General features: G+C 43.0%; 1 protein-coding gene across 1 annotated transcript in view; it reads right to left on the bottom strand.

Annotated features, from left to right (window-relative positions):
* Positions 1-21,249, bottom strand: part of LOC144596022 (uncharacterized) — a 114,652-nt gene extending 93,403 nt beyond the window's left edge. Inside the window, exon 1 of the mRNA XM_078404093.1 lies at positions 21,112-21,249. Within this exon, the coding sequence (XP_078260219.1) occupies positions 21,112-21,187 (76 nt within the window). The 5' untranslated portion in view covers positions 21,188-21,249. The remainder of the gene's footprint in view (positions 1-21,111) is intronic.
* Positions 21,250-21,866: the final 617 nt, after the last annotated feature.

Below are 21,866 nucleotides of genomic sequence, written 5' to 3'. Positions count from 1 at the left end.
GTTACAGGGAGATGGCAGAAGAATGGGGTTGAGAGGGAAAGCCACGATTGAACGGTGGAGTAAACCCGATGGGCCAAATGGCCTAATTCTCTTTCTATGCCTTATGAATTAAACAAAAGCATTATTCCAAAAATGCATAAATTAAATATCCGTAAGAGATGAAATGTAGCTGTTTATCTATCAAAATGCCTTTTGAAACTCTGAATTGCATCTGATTTGTTAGGTTCCTCTGGCAGCTCGTTCCAGATATGGACGACACCAATTGAAAATATTGCCTGAGGTCCCTCTTATATTTCTCCCCTTTCACTTTAACCCTATGCTCTATAATTTCAATTTTATTATTAAATTTAGAATCTTCTACCTTGGGCCAATCAAATGCCCGTTTTTTAGATGTCCCGCTTTCACTTGAAAAAAAACTTATTTTCCATCAAAATGCTTTCTCTCCTCTCAAAATAACTGCTCACTGAGAAATACTGGGGAACCCTGTATGGCTGAGCCCCATCGCTGTATTCCAGTGAAGGAATGGCGTGACAGATGCATAAATAATAGTTTAAGAAATTAACTGAAATCGAAGGTATTTATTCACAAAATGCTGGAGTAACTCAGCGGGTCAGGCAGCATCTCAGGAGAGAAGGAATGGGTGACGTTTCGAGTCGAGACCCTTCTTCAGACTGACGTCAGGGGGGCGGGACAAAGGAAGGATATAGGTGGAGACAGGAAGACAGTGGGAGATCTGGGAAGGGAGAGGGGAAGAGAGGGACAGAGGAACTATCTAAAGTTGGAGAAATCAATGTTCATACTGCTGGGCTGCAAGCTGCCCAGGCGAAATATGAGGTGCTGTTCCTCCAATTTCCGGTGTGCCTCACTATGGCACTGGAGGAGGCCCATGACAGAAAGGTCAGACTGGGAATGGGAGGGGGAGTTGAAGTGCTCAGCCACCGGGAGATCAGGTTGGTTAAGGAGGTCTGAGCGAAGGTGTTGAACGAAGCGATCGCCGAGCCTGCATTTGTTTTCGCCGATGTAAAGAAGTTGACATCTAGAGCAGCAGATGCAATAGATGAGGTTGGAGGAGGTGCAGGTGAACCTCTGTCTCACCTGGAAAGACTGTTTGGGTCCTTGGATGGAGTTGAAGGGAGAGGTAAAGGGACAGGTGTTGCATCTCCTGTGGTTGCAGGGGAAAGTGCCCGGGGATGGGGTGGTTTGGGTAGGAAGGGACGAGTGGACCAGGAAGTTACGGAGGGAACAGTCTCTGCGGAACACAGAAAGGGGAGGGGATGGGAAGATGTGGCCAGTGGTGGGGTCCCGTTGGAGGTGACGGAAATGTTGGCGGATGATTTGTTGGATCCGCTGGCTGGTGGGGTGGAAGGTGAGAACGAGGGGGATTCTGTCCTTGTTACGAATGGGGGGAGGGGGAGCAAGAGTGGAGCTGCGGGATGTAGAAGAGACCCTAGTGAGAGCCTCATGCATAAATAATAGTTAGTCATTTTTGGCTGTGTAAAAACAGGATTTCCTTATCCTGAAAGGATGAAAGCCAACTCTTACTTTTGAAAGCTCACACATTTTGGCACAACGCCTTCCAGGTGGAAAGGAAATTAGAAGGTGATTTTGAAGGCTAAACAAAAAAATCCATGTTTTTCTAACTGTTGAGTGTTTTAACAGGCACTCATAATAACAAAAAAAGTTCTGTCACTGATCCACAGATGAATCAGCTTCTTTTGGAAGAACATGAAAGCTTATAGCTTGATGTGGTCGGTCAAAATTTTATATAGATGCAGAATTATATGGCACAGAAACAGGCCTTTTGGCCCATCACAGCCATGTTGACCATCAAATACCCGTCTATAACAATCCTATTTGCCAGCTTGTGATCAGTGGCCTGCATTGCTTTCAACATTCAGATGTTATTCTCCTGCCACCAACCTCTCAGGATGTGCCTTCTAGATTCCAACTACCCTTTGACTGAAAAAAAACCTCAGACCCCCTCTAACTCGCTTACTCATTGTCGCAAACCTCTTCCCTTTGGCGTGGGATGTCACTGTTACAAGGAGAAGTTTTCTCACTAACCACCATATCGTTGTCCTTCATTATTTTGTACCTGTCTGCCTTGTCCTCCCTTCGCCTTCTAAGGAGCCAAGGATAGAAACCTAGCCTATCCAATCTCTCCTTATAACTGAATTGACATTGAATTCCTCTGTTCTTGCACCAATATTGACTGGCCTGCAGTATGTCTCCAGTTTCAAAATTCCAGCATCTGAAATGCTGTTAATTTTAAATTAGCTGCTCATTATGCCATGAGTTACAAGGAACTGCAGATGCTTGAGACTTGCACAGTCTGTGGAAAGGTCCCGACGTGAAACATGGCCTATCCATGTCCTTCAGAGATGTTGCCTGACCTGTTGAGTTACTGCAGCACTCTGTGTTCCATTCAGCAAACTTAATCACTTCCGATTACCAGACTAAAAAACAAAAAGCAGATGCTGAAAATCTGAAGGAAGAGTGGAAAGTGCTAGAGATACTCAGCTGGTCAGGCAGCATACGTATTGAGAGAAATAATCATCATCATCAGCAAAATGTTGGAGGTTGTTAGCAATATCATCAAACCAATCTTCAAATTCCTGCCCCTAAATGCTCATCTGTTATTTGGAGTTAAGGATCACTGGACTTCTGATCTCTGTTCCGATGCAGCTATCAGAGTCTATAATCACAGCCCTGAGAGATGACTGCAGGGATTCCTCAAGACAATTACCTACTTTATTCTTCACTGCTTTTTCAATTCAAGATTAGATTGCCTATCCTCATGATTCCCCAGCCTATAATTTCCATTTGCAAATCCTTAAATCAAGAGAGGAATAGATCGGGTAGATGCACCGAATCTCTTGCCCAGAGTAGGTGAATCGAGGACAAGAGGACAGAGGTTCAAGGTGAAGGGGAAAAGATTTAATAGGAATCTGAGGGGTAATTTTTTCACACAAAGGGTGGTGGGTGTATGGAACGAGCTGCCAGAGGAGGTAGTTGAGGCTGAGACGATCCCAACATTTAAGAAACAGTTAGACAGGTACATGGATAGGACAGGTTTGGAGGGATATGGACCAAGCGCAGGCAGGTGGGCCTAGTGTAGCTGGGACATGTTGGCCGGTGTGGGCAAGTTGGGCCGAAGTGTCCGTTTTCACACTGTATCATTCTATGACTCTATGACTCCATGGCTTAACAAACAAGACAGTGTATGAGACAGTGCATACCTGCATGAGATAAGATCTTGATAATATTCAGGCACTGAAATATATGCGACAAATAACATTTCCACTGCACAAGTCCCGGGCAATGTCCACCTTTAATAAAACTACTGCTTTTTGACATTCTGTAGTTTGCTATCACCAAGTCCTCATCCTTACCATGCTGGGGGTGACAACTGATCAGAAATTGATCTGGACCAACAAGATCCATACCACGGCAGTGAGAGCAGGCCAGAGCCTTGGTGTCCTGTGGGAGTGAATCATCTCCAGACACCACTTTTTCAACATCTATTATGCATTTGTCAGGAGCTCGACAGAATATCCCCACTTCCACATTTGAGGAAATCTTCAACAATACTCAAGAAGTTCAACACCATGACCGAAGCCAGCCACATGACTGGCACTCCATTCAATGCCCTAAATAATTATTCATTTCAGACGGATGCAGTGTACCCCAGCACAAATGCACTCATTAATCACCTAAATGACCCACATAGAACCGCATAACTCATAATCTCTGGCACCCAGAAGGACTAAGAGGACAATGGCACAGGAACACCACACACGGCAAGTTTCCCTCTAAAGTACACACCATCTTGAATTTAAAATATATCACCATTCCTTCTTCACTGGATCTATAATTTGTAATGTTCTAATCAATGATACTTCAACAGAGAATAAAAAAATAACTGCAGATGCTGGTACGAATCAAAGGTATTTATTCACAAAATGCTGGAGTAACTCAGCAGGTCAGGCAGCATCTCGGGAGAGAAGGAATGGGTGACGTTTCGGGTCGAGACCCTTCTTCAGACTGATATCAGGGGGCGGGACAAAGGAAGGATATAGGTGGAGACAGGAAAATAGAGGGAGATCTGAGAAGGAGGAGGGGAAGAGAGGGACAGAGGAACTATCTAAAGTTGGAGAAGTCGATGTTCATACCACTGGGCTGCAAGCTGCCCAGGCGAAATATGAGGTGCTGTTCCTCCAATTTCCGGTGGGCCTCACTATGGCACTGGAGGAGGCCCATGACAGAAAGGTCAGACTGGGAATGGGAGGGGGAGTTGAAGTGCTCGGCCACCGGGAGATCAGCTTGGTCAATGCGGACCGAGCGCAGGTGTTGAGCAAAGCGATCGCCGAGCCTGCGCTTGGTTTCGCCGATGTAAATAAGTTGACATCTAGAGCAGCGGATGCAATAGATGAGGTTGGAGGAGGAGCAGGTGAACCTTTGTCTCACCTGGAAAGACTGTTTGGGTCCTTGGATGGAGTTGAGGGGGGAGGTAAAGGGACAGATGTTGCATCTCCTGCGGTTGCAGGGGAAAGTGCCCGGGGATGGGGTGGTTTGGGTAGGAAGGGATGAGTGGACCTGGGAGTTACGGAGGGAACGGTCTCTGCGGAACGCAGAGAGGGGAGGGGATGGGAAGATATGGCCAGTGGTGGGGTCCCGTTGTAGGTGACGGAAATGTTGGCGGATGATTTGTTGGATCCGCTGGCTGGTGGGGAGGAAGGTGAGAACGAGGGGGATTCTGTCCTTGTTGCGAGTGGGGGGAGGGGGAGCAAGAGCGGAGCTGCGGGATGTAGAAGAGACCCTAGCGAGAGCCTCATCTGTAATGGAGGAGGGGAAGCCCCGTTTCCTGAAGAATGAGGACATCTCTGCCGCCCTAGTGTGAAACACCTCATCCCGGGCGCAGATGCGGCGTAGACGCATTCAGCAGTGATTCAACAGAGAATGGTTGTAAAGATGACTAACCTATCTGAAGGAAAGCTAAGGAAGGACAATAACCTCATAGAGATGAAAGCTGCCCTATTAGCCAACCACATTAGCACGGTAGCGCAGCGGTAGAGTTGCTGCTTTACAGCGAATGCAGCGCCGGAGACTCAGGTTCGATCCTGACTACGGGGTGCTGCACTGTAAGGAGTTTGTACGTTCTCCCCGTGACCTGCGTGGGTTTTCTCCGAGATCTTCGGTTTCCTCCCACACTCCAAAGACGTACAGGTATGTAGGTTAATTGGCTAGGTAAATGTAAAAATTGTCCCTAGTGGGTGTAGGATAGTGTTGATGTACGGGGATCGCTGGGTGGCGCGGACTTGGAGGGCCGAAAAGGCCTGTTTCCGGCTGTATATATATGATATGATATGATAACATGCTTAGTTTATCTTTGTAGGAGATACAACAAATTATGGACAATATGAACAAGCCTGCCTACATATAGAGAGGTAAAATAACAGATTACACTTAATATAAGCACTCATTTTAAAAACACAAAGATTAGAAATATTCTTATACAAAATGTCTCTCTATAAGCAGAAATTATACTATTCCATGGCTTATGTTGATTTATAAAGCTATTTCTGCAATGTTTTAGTCCAAATTAAGGCATGAAAAGAAGGTTGGAATCTATTGAACACTGACTACCAATCTTGTTTGAGGCAGAACACTTAATGTCGATGTCACCACTTGGCAACATTTATTGAAACATTCAGATATAAGCCAAGAACGCTCTCCACAAATATAAATATTCTCTCTCTCCCTCACCTCACAATGCCCCCTCACACGCCCTTGATTTGCATTAGAAGATTGCATATAATGCTCTCTGTACACCACTACCAAAATGCCTGACAGTGATTCCTGCATCAAATTCGGTTCCATTGTAAAGCCACTGCAAATTTCACAGTGCGGTAATAGAAGATTCTAAGCTTCTGTCATCACTACCACAAAAAACAGAATGAGCAAGCTATTAATGTGAGCAATGATAACAGTGTAAGATTTCGGTTTGTTTGCTGCCACAGAACAATGGTGGATTGCTGAACAATGAATCCATTTGAAATGTCGACTAACTTCAGTAATCTTGGTTCATTTCTTAGCAGTTATGGTGAGAACACAAAGACTGTATGAGCACCTTGTGTGTGTTTTGATTATATGATCATTTACACATAGAGAGTTCAACCCAATGACAAGTAACACTTTCCGCAACAGAAAAAAAATGTGCTTTAAAATTCACACTCTAATTCACACAAAGAAAGTGTTTTGTTTTAAAGCACATTTTTTTTCTGTTGCAGAAACACTATCTTTCACATCAACATTGTATAAACAACTACAAGGTTAATGGTAATTTTGTTTTTACAGGCGATATTTATATAACTGAATGGAACATTTCAAACTGGCCCCAGCAAGCTGAGTCAAAGCAGGTGGGCATTTCAATAATTATAAGCTACAATCTTTGTCATTGGGAATGATCAATGCATATAAATATTCACAAGTACAATTTCTGCTTTAGTTTAGTTTAGTGATACAGTGCGGAAACAGGCCCCTCGGCCCACCGAGTCCACACCGACCAGTGATCCTTGCACATTAACACTATCCTACACACACTAGGAACAATTTTACACATACCAAGTTAATTAACCTGAAAACCTGTACTTCTTTGGAGTGTGGGAGGAAACCGAAGATCTCGGAGAAAACCCATTCGGTCACGGGGAGAACATACAAACTCCATACAGACAGCAACCATAGTCGGGATCAAACCTGGGTCTCTGGCGCTCTATGGCAGCCACTCTACCGCTGCGCCACCGTGCCACCCTCTTGATTAATCGAATTAGTCCAATCATCTTGCTAAAAGTATACCTGTCCCTGGAACTGAAATTCTTCATGGATCCCTGCTCAAAACTGAACAATTTTTCTGCTACTGCTTAATCAACCATAATAGAATGTGCAGGCTTCAGTAGGCAGCATGAAAATAGTTACAAGTAGGTTTATGAGTTAATTTATTTTTATTACTTATACTTATGGTGAATTAATGTATTTAACAAATGGAAAATGTCAGCACTAGGATATGAATTTGCATTAATACTGATCAAATGCAACGAGGGAGATCCAATGCTCTGTTACATTTAAGTATCTGAACCTTATAGTTAGCAAAATCCTTTAAATGGACCAATGTCATCAACAAAGCAACTTCCAGTAATCATTTTTCCAAGTCAAACTGTTCAACTGCAAACGATAAACGATAAAGTGCTGGTTGGCACAAAAAGCTGGAGTAACTCAGTGGGTCAGGCAGCATCTCTGGAGAGAAGGAATGGGTGACGTTTCGGGTCGAGACCCTTCTTCAGACTGATGTCAGGGTAGGGGGCTGGACAAAGTGCAGGAGTAACTCGACGGGTCAGGCATCATCTTTGGAGAAAAGGGATAAGTGATGTTTCAGTTCGGGGACTTTCTTCAGACTGAAAGTAGGGGGTGGTGGAGAGGGGGAGGTTGTGGGACTGCTGGAGGTGAGAAAGTACCAGGATAAATCCGGGACGGCACCAAATGACCTCACACAGGGTGGTGTCCTGGTAGGCCAACTGTTGGCAAGGGAAGGTGTGATCTCAAGATGGATGCAATGCAGTGAACTGTGGAACTAGTTAAATGACTAGTGTAGAGGAGGGGGGAAGCAAGGGAAGTGGAAGATAAGTTACTTAAAATGAGAGAATTCAATGTTCAAACCAGCCGGGTGTGGAGTGATATATGGAAAAATTTAATGACAAGCCCTGTGTTGAACACTCTAGGTATTCACCCCTTCTGCCACATATGATTGCTGGACTGCATTCCATCGTCAATGAGTTTACCAAAGCCACTACAAATGCAAGTGCATTGGAAATTCGGTACCTAAAGTTCCATTAAAAGTCACATACATTCCTAAGTTGGAAGTCCATCCTCACTGCTTCAATGGGTACTTTATCCAAATCCTGGCACCCCCCTTCCCATACTACTGATGGAAGGTTTTCACACAAGGAAGTGAGTTAGTGGCACCTTGTCAGAATAATTTACACGAGATGTGAGTGAAGATTATATTTGCAATAACTCGTTAGATGAGGAGAACAGTCAATCAAGTGATTCTTCTGCAGATTCAAAGCAGTCAGCATCTCTTTTTTGATAGAATAAATGTAAGGTCAGTCATGTACACTTGTTTTCAGGGGGTAACTATTGTGATCCATTATTCTGTCATTTTCCCTTCAACAAGAAGACATGCAGGTGTTTAAGTTGTTGATATTGTGGGCCACTTGAACCCGCTGATATGTTAAGCCCAGAAAGGTAACTTCACTGGAGTAAAGTTCGATTCCCACACAATGAAGTGCTGCCCCTGTTTAAGACCAAATGGAAGAACAGCTCAGTTCTTCCCAAAATTCCCACAACATTCTCAAGATAGATTGTGATGGACATTCACTATTGACAGCAGGGAAGGATTTGCTATAACATATCTGATAATATTAGTATGCAATTTCCATTAATATGTAGATAGACACAAAATGCTGGATTAACTCAACGGGACAGGCAGCATCTATGGAGAGAAGGAATGGGTGACGTTTTGGGTCGAGACCCTTCTTCGGACGGGTCTGAAGAAGGGTCTCGACCCATTCCATCTTTCCAGCTGGAGTTACTCCAGCATTTTGTGCCTATCTCTGGTTTAAACCAGTATCTGCAGTTTCTTCCGACAAAAATCCTTCCCATTAATATGCGGTGCGATTACTTTGACATTCTTCATTACCAGTTCCGACCAAAAAAAGTTTACAATTTTAGAAATATTTCTTCCATTTCTTAGTGCTCAATATTAATGACATAATCGTGGGAAGCAAAATAATTTTCTGATTTAATCTTAAATTCTTTTGAGCTGATAACATCAGTGCTTATTGACCAACCTATTACCCTTCATAAGTTAATGGCTATCTTCTCAAACTGCTGCACCCTACATTGTTAGATAAAGTGACTTTTGAGCTAAGGATGTGAATGAAAGTCTTACCACAATATTAGGATAGAACACAACTTGAATGTAGCTTGGAAGTGAGAATGTTCCCTTGCACCTCTGCTTTTGCCCTTTCAATTAGCAAATGTTTAGAAAATGCTGCTGAAATATTTTTTTTTATGACTGTTGGGTTACTTGCAGAGATGGGCAAGCTTTTTGCAATGGGTTTATGCAGGGCTCAGAGCAAGGTCCCTTGCTTTGTATGTGAGGCAACAATTACTTAAAATGGCAGAGAAACAATGAACAAGTTTGCAGATAAAACATAAAACAGCACAGTGCAGGAACAGGCCCTTTGGCCCAATCTGTCACAGGTTCACAAGTTATAGGAGTAGAATTAGGCCATTCGGCCCATTGAATCTACTCCGCTATTCAATCATGGCTGATCTCTGCCTCCTAATCCTATTTTCCTGCCTTCACCCCATAACCCTTGACACCCGTCTATGCCAAACATGTTGTAAAAGTTGTCTGTGTGGTGACAAAGAAGACAGTTGTGGATTAAAGGAGGAACTCAGCGGGTTTAGTTTAGAGATACATCGCAGAAACAGGCCCATTAAGTCCACGCTGACCAACGATCCCTGCACACTAACACTATCCTACACGCACTAGGGACAATTTGTAATTATACCAAGCCAATTAACCTACAAACCGCTACTTCTTTGGAGTGTGGGAGGAAACCAGAGTTCCCAGAGAAAACCCACGCAGGTCACAGGAAGAACGTACAAATTCCATACAGACAAGCACCTATAGTCAGGATCGAACCCGGGTTTCTGGCGCTGTACGGCAGCAACTCTACCGCTGCACCACTGTGCTGCCTTGGCAGTATTTCAGGGTCTAGCAGTATTTTTGGAGGAATGGACAGGTAATGTTTCAGATCGAGACCCTTCTTCAATCTAATGTTCTTCTTCAGTGATGAGACTGCTAAGATTTGCATTTAGTCACAATAGACTATATCTGTGAAATCACCATTAATCTCCATCACAAATAGATAATTTATTTAAAATATTCTACATCCAGTACTTTACTAGTAGTAAATGAGGAATATTTCAGGAATTAGCTCATGTAATGACAAGGACATTTAGGTGGAGAGAACTACCTAATTGAAGTGAAACTTTAAATTGCTTGCAAACACTCCTAAGGTCATACAGTACATTGCAGGAGTAGGAAATCTTATTATAATTTTATTTTGTGCTTCAGTAAGACATCACTAGCAGAGGTGTGCATGCTGTGATCTACTTACTTAAGAAAGGATATACTTGCATAGGGGAAATGCAGAGAAAATAATCACAAGACTGATTTCAGCAATTGGTGTGTTTATAATAGACTGGGATTCTGTTTATACTTTTTCGAGTTTAGAGGAATGAGAGGTCTCATCAAACCTTACAAACTTTTTAAAGGACTTGCAGGGAAGACAATTCCCTCGGCTAAGAAGCTAATCAAGCGAACATAGTTTTGAGAATATGATGTGGGTTAGGTACAGGAAAGCACATCTGAGCTCAGGGACAAGTCCTCATTCATATTTGTGTAGGAAGGAACTGCAGATGTTGGTTCAAACCTACGATAGACACAAAAAGCTGGAGTAACTGAGTGGGACAGGCTGCATCTCTGGTGAGAAGGAATGGGTGACGTTTTGTGTCGCGTCTGAAGAAGGGTCTCGACCCGAAACGTCACCCATTCCTTCTCTCCAGAGATTCTGCCTGTCCTGCTGAGTTACTCCAGCTTTTTGTGTCTATCTTCCTCATACATATTTGATGATTCTCAGATTGGTTGGGGAGACACTTGAAGATGATTGTTAGATTCAGCCATTGAATTAACAATGGCTGAATCTAACGTTAGCATTAGAAATTTAGGGATTGACGCAAAAGATATATAGTTGAAATTAAAATAGAAAATGCTGGAAACATTCAGCAGGTCAGACAGCAATGAAGAAAAACAGAGCAATGGTTTTAGATCATGATCATTCATTAGAAATTTAGTACAGTTTCAAACATTATAAGATGGATTTATCTCTGAAGTGTTATAGAATATATAAACAAGACCTTCGGCCCAATTTGTCCATGCCAACCAAGATGCTCATCTCAGCTAGTCCCATTTGCCTGTGCTTGACCCATATCCCTCTAAACATTTCTTACCCATCTGTTTCTACTGCTAAATCGGGCTGATCACCAACGGTGATGAAACAAAATACAGAGCGGAGGTGCAGAACCTGGCGGACTGGTGCTCTGATAACAACCTGTCCCTAAATACCACCAAGACCAAGGAGCTGATCATCAACTTCCGTAGGTCACACAACGGGGAATACGCCCCGATCTTTATCAACGGGGACAGTGTGGAGAGAGTGTCCAGCTTCAGGTTTCTGGGCACTCACATTTCGGAGGAGCTAACATGGTCCAATAACACTGCTGCGCTGGTCAAGAAGGCACAGCAACGACTGTTCTACCTAAGAACACTGAAAAAGTCTGGTCTACCCCAATAGCTGCTGACGACCTTCTACCGCTGTACCATAGAGAGCATCCTAACACATGGCATCCCTGTGTGGTATCTCAGCTGCACGGAGGCAGAGAGGAAAGCTCTTCAGCGGGTAGTCCATAGAGCTCAGAGGACTATCGGAACACAGCTACCAGCCTTGGAGGGCATCTACAGCACACGATGCCTCAGAAAAGCCACCAGCATCCACAAAGACTCTTCACATCCCTGCAACAGTCTGTTCGAACTTCTACCATCAGGCAGACGATACAAGGCCTTCTATGCCTGCACCTCCAGACTCAGGAACAGCTTCATCCCCAGGGCCATAGCTGCTATGCAGGGCCATCTTAACGCATGGGCCTGATGGGCCGGGGGCCCACGAGCATAGGGGCCCCATGCTGATCTGTGTATGTTAAGTGACTTGCAATAAATAAATACTACTTTAAAAATGTAGGTTCAATAAGTGCTTTTTTCGCAACATTTTCGGTCACTAAGTGCTTCTCACAGCATCTGTAAATGCTTTTCGCAACAATGTAGCACCCTAAGTCCATCGCTAAGTGCTTTTCGGTAAGTGCTTTTCGCCGGCACGACAGGGGGGGGGCTGGTGGGGAAAGGGGGGTGGGGGAGAGTAACGGTAGGGGCCCCAGTACACTGCTTTGCCCGGGGGCCCATAATGCTGTAAAAACGGCCCTGCTGCTATGAACCGGTCCTGCTGAGCTGGATGGTCACATCGCACAGTGAACCGATGCAGATCTACTTGCACTTTATTCTGTTTTAAAACTGTTCTAATTTGTTTCATTGGGTTGTTTAAATTAATACTGACTAGCTAATTCATTTATTGCATCGTATGGGAGGCGCATTCCCAATCTCGTTGTACCCCTGTAGAATGACAATGAAGATATATTGTATTGTATCGTATTGTAAATATTCTGACTTTAGTCATGGGATTGATGGGCGAAGATAAGACTCCATACTTTTAAGAACTTGAAACATGAGCACCACAAGATGGAAATGTGTGACACCTTGTGTAAAGCCTCAGTGAAGTCTACGATTCTTATGCCACCATCGTTGCACTTTTGTATGATTGTGTTTATAGAAAGTCCTGTGGCGGTACCCGGGGATTAGGCCACTCCCTGGATCATCCCGCTCGGCATGGGTTGGACAGGGCTGGGGAAGGGACTAGTGCTACGGGGTTTGCCTGAAGGGGCTAGAGAGATAACTCGTGCTTGAGACTGAAGAGAGTGTGGATGTTCTCTTGCTGGATTACTGTTAATACCTACCTGGTGCCTTGCCTGATTCCTACTGCGTCCAGACCTACTACAGTATGATATTTATTGAATTATATGAAAAACTCCACCTTTATCTGGATTTGGAAAACAGGGCCAAAAGGCAAAAACTCCTTCAGAGAAGAAAGGAGAGGAGCAGAGTTCTAACAAATAGCAATTCGTCCCAAAGACTGCTGGTCTGGTCACATTAAAATCAGCAGATCACATCAGAGCAGCATAATAGGATGTGACAGCGATCACCTGAATCCTTCTGGCCTAATGGAAATATTGTGCAAAATGAAATGACTGTTTTCCTTCATTTCACATCCACTGCAGCAGTTAAGCATTTGTTTTCTAATTTCTCATTTGGAATATTGCAGGAAAATTACCATCTTATAAATTACATTATTCACAAGCATATTCCAAGCTATTAATGGACTGTAATATAAAATACATTTCCTTCAAATTCAGTGAAGCTTGGCTACACCCAACTGCATTTTGTAAGACATACTTCATCAAAAACAAACATTAGACTTGGAGGCAGGATCATTCCATATGTTTCTTTGAAGCTGCTCTGCTTATTAAAAGAACTGGTGTTGGAAACAAAGTGGAAGCTGAGCTATCTCTATTTGCATCACTTACTTTAGAGTCCAATGCTTATAATGGATAATCAGAGAGTTAAGCACTTCCAAGACATGAAAATTTGAAAAATACATAGAACTCTAGATACATCTTAAATGGTCAGGCCATTTATCCTGAAACCATGGCCTTTAGTTCTCAACTTTCCAGTAACCCCAGGACTAGCAACCAGGATCATGATTTTTATGTTGTAATGTCCCAGTTATATGGCTCCTAAATTAGAAACAGTGATTGATTGATTGATTGATTGATTGATCGACTGATTGATTGATTGATTGATTGATTGATTGATTGATTGATTGATTGATTGATTAATTGATCGATTGATCGACTGATTGATCGACCGATCGATCGATTGATTGATTGATTGATTGATTGATTGATTGATTGATTGATTGATTGATTGATTGATTGATTGATTGATTGATTGATTGATTGATTGATTCGTTGATTCATTGATTCATTGATTCATTGAAAGACCCTTCAGCCCACCGAGACAATGCCAACTATTGATCACCTGTTCACACTAGTTTTTATGTTGTCCTACTTTCTCATCCACTCCCTACACACAGAGGCCAATTAACAGAGGCCAATTAAGCAACAAACCTACACATCTTTGGGATGTGGGAGGAAACCAGAGCATCTGGAAGAAACCTACATGGTCACAGGGAGAACGCGCAAACTCCACGAAGGCAGCACCTGAGGTCAGGATCGAACCCCTGTCTCTGGCACTCTGAGGCAGCTGCTCTTCCAGCTGTACCACTGTGCCGTCCAGCTGTGCCACTCTGTCACCTATTGTCTATTGTCTATTGTCTAACTCTGGAATGAAGGAATGGGTGACGTTTCAGGTCAAGACCCTTTTTCAGGGTAAAAAAAAGCTATTTTGCTGTGGCAAGGATTTCATTGGTCTGTTACGGGATATATGACAGTAAAACACGCTTGGCTCTCTTGATTCTTGACTAAATGAGGTAATTACAGAGCAATTGAATGATTTTGATCACAGTTTCGCTCTTAGTCTTGTTAAGATGTTTAAAGATGCTTGGCATACGATTTCAGACACAAAGTGTTGGAGTAACTCAACGGGACAGGCAGCATCTCTGGAGAAAAAGGATGGGTGACGTTTTGGGTCGGGACCCTTCTTCAGACTCCCTGTGGGTTCTCTTTGTCACAATGTGTGCTAAAATATCAGTGCCAGAGGGGTGGCAATGTGAGAATTGGAACCATGGAGGTTTAGAATTTTTTATTCATGATCATGTGTGGTGAGCATCACTTGAAGGATGGCATTAGTTGTGCATCTCTTTTTGATGTAGAGTTTGGAGAGAAGCTGTCTTAATGAGGGGACTGTCATTTGAAAAGGGATTGAGTATATGTGTCTATATTCCATGGAGATTAGCATAATGAGGTACTTTCACTGAAGCCTATAAAATTCTTTAGGTTTTGGATACGCTGCACGCCCTCAATAGCAAGAATATCCTTCCTCAAATTTGGAGACCAAAACTGCACACAGTACTCCAGGTGCGGTCTCACTAGGGCCCTGTACAACTGCAGAAGGACCTCTTTGCTCCTATACTCAACTCCTCTTGTCATGAAGGCCAACATTGGCTTTCTTCACTGCCTGCTGTACCTGCATGCTTCCTTTCAGTGACTGATGCACTAGGACACCCAGATGTCCTAGTTGCTGCCTGTCCCGCTGAGTTACTCTAGCATTTTGTGTCTATCTTCGTGTATACCAGCATCTGCATTTCCTTCCCAGACATGTTTTTTTTTGCTTTGTTTTCCCAAGTTCTTTTTACCTGCCTTACCAATGATGCAATGCCCCCTCCAGTATTTGAAGCCACGTTGGTGAATGGCTGCTCCTTTGGAGTAGATGACGCTCCATTTGGCAGAGAAGGTGCTTCATTCTGCACCATTTTGCCAAGAGCAGCACGTCTGCACTCCTCTTCCACCAACTGCAAGGACATTTCAGAGCAGCTCTGGTGGCAGCCTTAATGCTAAACTCTTGCTGGACCAGCAGTTTGTATTTCAGGATCACAAACACAAAGTGCTGTAAAACTTAGCAGGTCAGGCAGCATCTCTGGAGAACATGGATAGGTGACATTTTGGGTCAAGACCCTCTTCAAACTTCTTTGCTCAAGATTCCTGCAACTGCAATTTATTGTGTCTAATCTTCATCTTTAGTTATTTTGCACCATTGTGATAGAGATGAAGAAAGCTTCTAGACCAGAGTTATTTTGTCACTTTGCACATAAAGCATGACCATTGGCACATGTGTCTGTCTATTAATAATTGGGGTATTTGTGTTTTCAAGAGAGTCAGCTTTAACAACTGTAATTTTAAAAAAAACACAAAGTACTGGAGTAACTCAGTGGGTCAGACAGCATCTCTGGAGGATGTGGACAAGCGATGTTTCGAGTCAGGGCCTTTTGTCACACCTGAAATATCATCTATTCATGTTCTCCAGAGATGCTGCCTGACCTGCTGAGTTACTCCACAACATGGTGCTTTTCTTTTGTAAGCCAGCATCTACAGGTTAATGGTTAATAGTTCATCAGTGTCTTCATGTTTAAAACATATAGAAACTCGGTCTACTTTGAACTTGAAAGATTCTACCTTGAGGCTCTCCTCGAGAATGTCTGTTTCTCTTGACAAATATAGACCTTTATATCAACCAGCTTCAGCCTCCCAGTAACTCAGTTCAAAAGATCACAACAATATAATACGAACAAGATGTCCCTATGTTTTCCATTCAAGTATTCTTTCCATAAAGGACAATATATTTGCAAGGGACGACAGATGTTGGGAATCAGAGTATAAAACAAGCTGCTGGAGAAACCTAACAGGTCAGGAAATATCAGAGCAGGCAAGGGAATAGTCGGCATTTTGGGTTGAGACCCTGCAATTGGACTTGAGAATGTAGAAGAGAGATAGCCAGTAAAGCTGGTTCTGCTATCATACATGCTTCCACAACATAAATCGGATATAACATGACTGATTATTTAGGAAACACAAATTGTATTGGTGTATCAAGTGTGTTCAGAAAACTTTTCTGAGGCAATATGTATATGGTCCTACAAGGGAGAGGAAAAAACCTGACCTACACTTAGGAAATAGGGCAGGGCTAGTGACTGAGGTGCCAGTGAGCCAGATCATTGGGACAAGTGACCACAGTTCTATTAGCTTTAAAATGATAATGGAGTTGGACAGGGCTAGTCCACAAGATAAAGTCTTAAATTGTAAGCCATCTCTGGAGAATATGGTTAGGTGACGTCTCAGATCAGGACCATTTCCTTGGGACCTTATGGCACAGATGTGCAAGATGCTGGTAATGCTGCACTTGGAGGATTGTGCTCAGTTTTGGTCACCCTGCTATACCGAAGATGTTATTAAGCTGGAAAGGGTGCAGAGAAGATTTACGAGGACGTAGCCAGGAATCAAGAGCCTGAGCCAGAGCAAGAAGATGTTCAGGCTAGAACTTTGTTCCTTGGAGGGCAGGAAGCTCAGGGATGATATTATAAAGGTGTATAGAATCATAAGGGGGGGGGGGTATTTATTTCACAAAATGCTGGAGTAACTCAGCAGGTCAGGCAGCATCTCAGGAGAGATCTCAGGTGACGTTTCGGGTCGAGACCCTTCTTCAGACTGATGTCAGGGGGGTGGGACAAAGGAAGGATATAGGTGGAGACAGGAAGATAGAGGGAGAACTGGGAAGGGGGAGGGGAAGAGAGGGACAGAGGAACTATCTAAAGTTGGAGAAGTCAATATTCATACCGCTGGACTGCAAGCTGCCCAAGCAAAATATGAGGTGCTGTTCCTCCAATTTCCGGTGGGCCTCACTATGGCAATGGAGGAGGCCCATGACAGAAAGGTCAGACTGGGAGTGGGAGGGGGAGTTGAAGTGCTCAGCCACCGGGAGATCAGGTTGGTTAAGGCAGACTGAGCGAAGGTGTTGAACGAAACGATCGCCGAGCCTGCGTTTGGTTTCGCCGATGTAAAGATGTTGACATCTAGAGCAGCGGATACAACAGATGAGGTTGGAGGAGGTGCAGGTGAACCTCTGTCTCACCTGGAAAGACTGTTTGGGTCTTAAGGGGGGGGGGGATCGATAGGGTAAATGCATAGATTATTTTTCCCAGGTTAGGGGAATCAAAAGGCCATATTTTAAAGGTGATAGGGAAAGATTTAACAGGGTTTAACTTTTCACACAGAGGTGGTGGGTATAAGAAACGAGCTGCCGGAGGCAGATGCAATGACAACATCTAAAGGATATTTGGAAAGGTATATGATGGGAAAGGTTTAGGGGTATATGGGCCAAGCACTGGCAAATGGGATTAGCCTGGATGGGGCATCTTGGGCAACTTAGAAGTGTTGTGCTGAAGGGCCAGTTTTCATGCTCTATTTCTAGGGGGCTCAGGGGGTGGGAGGTGTATGTATTAGAAAGAAGGGTTGTGTGAGAGAATGTGGATTGATTAGGAGGAGAGAGAAACAAAACGAGTGTTGTGGATTGTCTGAAACTGGAGAATGCTTTTGGGTTTAGACAACCCGGGCGGCATACGAGATGCTGTTCCTCCAATTTGCATTTGGCTTATGTATGGTTTGGCATTATATTTGTTTGCAATACTCACATTAGCTTTCAGTAATTTATGTGCAAGGGCACACAGCTTCCTCTGAATACTAACATCTTTCAATCCTAAAATCATTGAAGTATACTTTGCCTTTCTATTTCTTCTACCAATTTGATATGTACCTCGATTGACACAAAATGCTGGAGGAACTCAGCAGGACAGGCAGCATCTGTGGAGAGAAGGAATTGGTGACGTTTCGGGTCGAGACCTGGTGAGGCCAAACGTAAATTGGAGGAACAGCATCTCGTACTTCGCTTGGGCAGCTTACAACCCAATGGTATGAATATTGAGTTCTCTAACTTCAAGTAAGCCCTGCATTCCCTCTCTCTCCATCCCTCCCCCACCCAAGTCACACCAGCATTTTGTTCTCACCTAGAAAACAGCTAATAATGGCCTGTTTCCTTTTTCATTGCTACGTTTTTACATATCTTTCATTCATTTTTTTCTATATCTCTACATCATCATCTATATCTCACGATTCCCTTTCCCATGACTTTCAGTTCGAAGAAGGGTCTCAACCCGAAATGCCACCCATTCCTTCTCTCCATAGATGCTGCCTGTCCCGCTGAATTACTCCAGCATTTTGTGTCTATCTTCGGTTTAAACGAACATCTGCTGTTCCTCCCTGCACATTTGATATGTACCTCCCTTTAATAGGTGTAATAATAATGGAAATTAGCACAAGCTCGTGTCAATTATTACGACACCCCTGAAATTCTCACCTTCATGCTCATATTCGTATGAAACAGCACAGTTATTTGCTTGGAGAAGGGTGGGGTAAGAAACCATGAATGCTGGAACCATGAGCAAAACACAAAGTGCCAGAGGAACTCAGTGAGTCAGGCAGCATGTGCGGAGGTAATGGGCAGGAAACGTTTTGGGTTGGGACCCTTCTTCAGACTGATTGTAGCAGGGAGGATGAGCTGGAAAAGGGGTGGGGCGGAGCCTGGTAAGTGATAGGTGGATATCATTGAGGGGTATTGTTGGGCAGATGGGTGGGGTAAGTGACAAAGGTGAGACGTGAAAAGGAGAAAGAATGGTGTCAAATGAGGAGAGACGAGGAGGAGTGAAATGTAAACCCCGGTGGAGGGATATAGATGGAAGGGGACAGGGAGCAGAGGAAAGAGTCAGGATAAAACGGGAATGTGTTTTGCTCATGGTTTGTGTTTTGCTCATGGTTCCAGCATTCAGTGTTTGCATGTCTACCCTCACAAAAATCATGGATTAATGACACCAAAACACTGCAGCCTACCGTCCTCTACATTGTTCCACTTTAGCTTGCCTTCACTAGTACATGAGATTTCATGCCGAATCTTGTTTTTTTTTAATGGATAGATTATGTGCGCTCAAGAGTGGTGTTAATGTTACAGTACTGCAAACATTTCAGATTAATGTTTTAAAAACATGAAAACTACTCGTCTCACATAATCCTTCAGTTAAGAACATTACAAGGATGGTGCATGACTTTTTCCATTTAAAGATTCTAAGTTTGGCTGACAGTGTGCCTGAGTACTCTGCCAAGGAAACAAGTTAACGTATTAAAACAAGATTTGGATAAGTTATAGCATGTTTACTCATCGCACAGCTGGTCTGCAAAGTTTGTTCCGCTAGTAAAATAGTTTAGTTGCAGATAACCTTAACCTTGGAGTATTGTCTGAGCTCAGATGAGCATCATAAAATGGAACTGATCACTTTATATTGCAGCAGATGCTGAGGCATTTGCAACAATAAAAAGCCATACCATTAGCTAAATGTTAAAACAGAACCCTGCCGGATTCTGCGAGGTTTTACTGTAGCAAGTTTCAGTCACGTGCAAATGTAATTATCCAATCTGTAGAGTTCTGCCCCCTTGTATGAACTAAACAGCGTTTTAATAGAATAGGAAAAGCAGATTCCAAGCAAAATAAACAGCTGTCAGATCTGGCAAGGGACAATGTATGAGACGGGAGACGGGAACAAAACCAAGACCTTATCCACACTTATGCTGCAACATTCATTTAGGATATAGTAAGAGGATAAATAAGTTGTGGAATGTGGATTCTTGGTCTGAAAAAAGTTGTAGGCACCGATAAAAGTTAAATGCAATAAAGTGCAGTCGACTGCCTTGAAATGGCCTATATGTGAGCAATGCCAACAAAACCAGAAATATCTCAGCATCGATCTCTGGTCTGCTTTGCTTAATGATTCAACTGAGAAGGGAAAGTTCTGATGGGAACCTGAGGGGCAACTTTTTCACACAGATGACAGTGGGTAGAAGGAACAAGCTGCCAGAGGACGACATAGAGACAGGTGCAACAACAACATTTAAAAGACATTTGGGTAGTAACATGGATAGGAAAGGTTTAGACGGATATGGGCCCAATGTTGGCAAATGGGACTAACTTAGATGGGCATCTTATCTAATATGGACTAGTTGGTCCAAAGGGCCTGTTTCCAAGCTCTACGACTCTATGATTAGATGTGGAATGAAAGTAACAATTTGCATTAAAAAAATGCCTTTGCCATAAGAAAGGATGTCCAAAGGTACTTCACAGATACACTATCAGGTTAAAATGTTTACACACAATATCTAAGCAGTATTTGGGGAGCTTAATGAAAAAAAAAAGATCTTGGAGGATTGTTTGAGAAGCAACCTAAAGAAAGATTGAGAGACTAATAACTCACACGTGGCCCCAGTATGGAAAGAAATCAAACCCAAATTCTCCAGAGTACACTTGCTGATCATCATCCAGTGAATTTTCAGAACTTTTTGAAGAGTGGGTGCAGAAATGATTAGATTCAATACTCGGTGCCCAGATTCCGGTCACTAACTAATTCATGGCAAAATCAAAATGAACAGATTTTGCATCTAAAATTACTTACGAATCTTCAGGTAGAAGCACAACATATAACTATTTTTCTGGTGGAAAAAAAACTGTCAAATAAAAAAAACAAATACACAACGCACATTGAATATATCAACAGCTAGTTTTGATTAGCAAGCATGCATCATCTTAGACATTAAAGCAAATTTTCGTAATACTCAAAGTTAACTCCATTTTATTGCCTTGACTTACAATCCCACCAAGACATTAAAACAAAAATACAGATCCCAATTACTGCAGGCACTTACCTATTGCTGCTAATATCAGAGGCACTTGTAATGAAATGAGGAGGAAAAGATTCCCTACATGTACAAAGCCCTTCATGTCTAAATATTAGACATAGGACCTGTCATGAAAACCGCTAATCTGCTTCGATCAAGTCAACGTGTTCTTCTCCGTTCAGCACCAGCCCCAGAACAAGCAGCGACCTCGCTTCTGCTTGTAAAGCTTTAAATGGGAAAAAATTGGCAACATATCTTGTCCTGCCTCTCCTTGAAATCTGATGCTCTGATGGGCCTCCCATTTTCCGTTCTTTGTTTGATTGATATTCGCCTAACAGTACACAGATGCATTATTATAAAAAACATATTTAAACATATCAGCTCCTGGAAACTCAATTGGTTTCCTTTCAAAAAGTTACCACCGAAGTGTCTAGAGCAAACAAGAGCAACTGGTCTTTCAGATAGACAGCATTTAACCCCCTATCAGGACTAAAGGCGACAGCATTTACAAGGGAGTAAATTAGCTGGGAGTTTGTGGGGAAATATAAGCAGGTTTGCATGCTTACCAAGTTCGGGATTCCCATGCACAAGCTTGTAAGTGTGGATAATACAGTATTTACAAGTGTATTCTCAGCTGTGCTTTGATGTTGATTCCTTCATGGAATTCAGTGATAGAGCACGAAATTGCAATAATGTCCCAAATTTAACACAGAACCTGCACCAATATTATTTCCAGTTCCACGAATACAGGGCTAAGTAATATGAATTTTATTAATTTTAAT

The sequence above is a fragment of the Rhinoraja longicauda genome, chromosome 8, assembly GCF_053455715.1.
Source record: "Rhinoraja longicauda isolate Sanriku21f chromosome 8, sRhiLon1.1, whole genome shotgun sequence".
In the NCBI taxonomy this organism is placed as follows: Eukaryota; Metazoa; Chordata; class Chondrichthyes; order Rajiformes; family Arhynchobatidae; genus Rhinoraja; species Rhinoraja longicauda.
Note: the sequence above shows the minus strand (reverse complement) of the source record. Positions and strands in the feature narration are given on the sequence as shown.